Genomic DNA, 3,915 nt, shown 5'->3' on the forward strand with positions numbered 1-3,915 from the left:
CCCATCCTCACTCCTATCTACACATCCATGGTCTACATCTTGTCCAGATATAGCGGTGTGGAACTTTACTTGCTTCGTTATGGAGTGATATACTACTTGCTCTGTGATAGAAGGTCTCATTCCAAACTAATAAAGCGAAGTGACCAATCTGAACCAGCGGAAAAAAGCAGGTACAGCAACGCATCTAAACCTAACAAAGGGGGGTGAGTTGGTGAAGCGGGCTCCTTTAGACCTATGCTTTTTTATCTCAATGGGAAAGACAGGAAGGAGAGGGTGGGCGAATGGGTGAACGGGAGAGAGGGAGGAACAGGGAAAGGGAGGGAGACGGAGAAAAATATGTTCTTTTGCACACACACGAACCCCTGAGGGTTAAAAAAAAAGAGCGTGCATGTACTAATAAAATAGTGCAGAGGTACTAAGAAGCAAACCTGTATAATACAACGAGTTTGTCTGCAATTGACCCAATAATTAATAAGTGAACATAAAGACTTCTTCGTATGCCTGTCTTATACATCTTTAGATTTCATTTGTATATCAAAATGAGCATCCAACAAATTCCAGTATAACCAAAAGAAATAAGAAACATGAATTTGACCATCCATGTAAAAGAAGATATTTACCGGAGTAAAATAGTTCTAAATGAAGGTTAAAGAAGAGGAAGTAAATCAACTTAATCAACATATTATTCCTGTATAGACGAAAGCACTAGCTTTGATCTGCTATCACGTAATGACCTCAAAACTGGATCATCTAAAGGGAAAACTAAATCAATTCTTCAATTGAATTTAGAACAAATTATGCAAATATAAACAAAGTTCCACAAAAATAATGATGAAAAAAGGGGGAAAACTATTAACCAAAAGTAGTATAGAGTCTCAATATTGGCCATATACAAGGAGTACAGAAATCAAACCCCCACAATTTCACTGTCTCATTGCTTCAAATTTCATAATAGGTAATTCAGATGAATGATCGAGAAATATATACGACAACCATCTCAGTAAGATTAAAAATTGAGTTCATAAGAGTGGATCAACATCAGCGCAACAGAGTAACATGTAATGAACAAGTCATAAGCAGAGAACTTGCATTACAAACAGATAATCTTTGTTCGGATCTTACTGAATTCGTCCTGCGAAGCTCATGATCTGACTCATCCACAGGTCCTTGGATTCGACAATTCCCTTTCAGTACTGGTGTTATCTACAAAGCACACCGAAACTTCGTAAGTTGCATACTTTACAATTACAAACACCATGATCAACTATCGATTAAAGGGTAATTAATCATCGAAATCCAAAGTAAAGCTTAATTAGTCCCGATTGAATCGCTAATAAAGAGGATTACTAAATAAAACCTTGATCTGAAGAAGCAAAGGTAAAGAACTTTACATGCCTCAAGGTTGCGTAATCTTCTCGGTGATATCGTACAGCTCCTTCAGCGTCTTCTCCTCTCGCTTCCTCATCCTAATAGGAAATCTTTCAGGATCGGGTCACCACATGAATCCATTGAAATTAGGGTTGCAAGCTCTGAGCACAAAATGACAAGAGCGGAGAGAAGCGAAGAGACGGAGAGGGGAACGAGTGCGCCGAGACTGCTAACGTGAGCTGAAAGTTTTATCATACGCCTAGTTTTGATGGATCTTAGGGTTTAGGGACCTTCAAAGAGGAAACAATGCTGAATGAAGAAGAGGAGGGGAGACTCGAAAGAGGAGGAGGAGGAGGAGGAAGAAGAAGAAACGAGCGAAACATGCGTCGCGGGGGGACCCCTCTCTCTAATATTAGAAAATTATTGTCGAAAAGCCCCTCCCTTATTTGAAATTTAAAACTGGACAGAACTTCACGCACGCTCACGGCGCGTGATTTGCCACTTTTATGAAGATTTTTTATTTCGTGAGATAATGGCGGTGGAATAAGAGCCGTTGATTTAATAATCGACCGATGGGATTTCTTTGCGTGGAGAAGTCCTAGGAGCCGTACTGAATGTTTTGCCGAAAGGGATTGGCTTTGCTTGCTTCTGGAAACTTCCTTCCCTACGGCAAGGACCTGCTGTAAGAACAACACGCGTACTGAAAATGCGTTACTCTCGGATCAAGCCTGGATGCGTTTAAGTACTTAAGAGGTGATAAATATGGGAGAAGAAAATGTTGTGTTTAGGTAGTGAAACAGGGAGATAATTAGTCATGTCTTATGAGAAGCATTGTAATGGAGTTATATGAATAGTTTGATTATTCCATAAAGGATAAATGAGTGTACAACTACTGTCAAGTTGATATTATTGTATGTGCTAGTAGCGGGTTTAGTCTCACATCGGTTATGAGAGCACAGCTCACTCTCCTCTCTCTCTCTCTCTCTCTATATATATATATATATATATATATATATATATATATATAATAAAGAAAGAGAGAGAGAGTCTTGGGTAAAACACATGAGGAAGTAGAATTATCTTATTCTTGATAACTTGTTGACGAACCAAATGAGCGTCAGTCTCAATGTGTTTGGTCCTCTCATGAAATATATATATATATATATATATATAATAAAGAAAGAGAGAGAGAGTCTTGGGTAAAACACATGAGGAAGTAGAATTATCTTATTCTTGATAACTTGTTGACGAACCAAATGAGCGTCAGTCTCAATGTGTTTGGTCCTCTCATGAAATACTGGATTATTAGTAATTTGGATGTCACTCTTATTATCACAATATATAGAAGTAGGGTCGAAACAGAAATACTAAAATCACTGAGAAGATGACGAAGATGAATAATCTCTTTAGGTGTTGTGGACATTGCACGATACTCTGCATCGGTGTTGGAAAGAGCAATAACATCTTGTTTCTTACTCCGTCAGGAAATTAGGGAATCACCAAGAAATATATAATAACATGTGGTACACTTCCTGGTAGTGAGATCACCAGCCCAATCAGCAGCAGAATATGCACAAAATTCTAACTTGGATGTAGTAGGAAACAGAAGAGAGCGAGTGCTAGTAACCCGAAGATACTGAAGAATCCGTAATAAGACAACATAGTGTACAGAACGTGGGGTACTAACAAATTGACTGACAATGCTAACAGCATGGGAGATATCTAGTCGAGAGATGCACAGATAGACCAACTAGCCAACAAGATGTCGATATCGAGTAGGATCATATAGAGGCTCACCATCAGTAGAGCGAAGTTCGACATTCTGTTAGAGTGGAGTATCGATAGTTATATCGACAGTTAGCTCAGCTTGATCTAGAATATCCAAGAGATACTTCTGTTGAGACAGTAGTACACCCCGTGGGTCTTGAGAAATTTCTAGACCAAGAAAATACCGAAGAGATCCAAGATCCTTCATATGAAACCGTTGTTGCAATTGAGATTTTGCGTACTGTATACCAGCCACATCATCACCTGTAATGATCATATCATCTACATAGATGAGTAATAAAACTCTACCATGCGATGTAGTGCGAACAAACAGAGAAGCATCTTGATGACTTTCCATAGAGCTCGCCTTGAGCACGACATCATGAAAACACTCAAACCAAGCGCGGGGTGCCTGCTTGAGACCATAAATAACATAGTGAAGGAGACATACATGTTCCGAAGGAATATTAGACCCTAGAGGCTGTTACATATATACTGTCTCAGATAAAGAGCCATGGAGAAAAGCATTTTTAACATCCATCCGGTATAAGGGCCAAGGATGAGCAGTAGCGACTACAAGAAGAGTACGAACGGTGCGTATCTGAGCAACAGGAGTAAATGTTATAATCAATACCTTATTGCTGAGTAAGACCTCGAGCCACTAAACGAGCTTTTCGACATTCAATGGTGCCATCAGGATGATACTTGACCTTATAAATCCATTTACTGCCAACTAAAGAGATGCCAAGGGGACATTGAACAACATCTCAGGTATGTGTT

At 39.2% G+C, this 3,915-nt stretch overlaps 1 protein-coding gene across 9 annotated transcripts in view; it reads right to left on the reverse strand.

Moving 5' to 3' along the window:
- The window catches only part of LOC109837443, a 12,594-nt gene extending 10,841 nt beyond the window's left edge, over window positions 1-1,753 (reverse strand). For 3 of the 9 annotated variants that reach the window (XM_020405690.1, XM_020405691.1, XM_020405686.1), the window contains exons 1-2: window positions 1,396-1,752; window positions 1,123-1,203 (exon numbers count right to left, since the gene is read on the reverse strand). In XM_020405690.1, the coding sequence (XP_020261279.1) occupies window positions 1,123-1,157 (35 nt within the window). In that variant the 5' untranslated portion in view covers window positions 1,158-1,203; window positions 1,396-1,752. Of the gene's footprint in view, window positions 1-1,122; window positions 1,204-1,391 lie in introns of all 9 variants that reach the window. The other 6 variants (XM_020405694.1, XM_020405688.1, XM_020405693.1 and 3 more) reach the window with 4 other exon arrangements.

This window comes from Asparagus officinalis, chromosome 4 (assembly GCF_001876935.1).
Source record: "Asparagus officinalis chromosome 4, Aspof.V1, whole genome shotgun sequence".
Lineage (NCBI taxonomy): Eukaryota > Viridiplantae > Streptophyta > Magnoliopsida > Asparagales > Asparagaceae > Asparagus > Asparagus officinalis.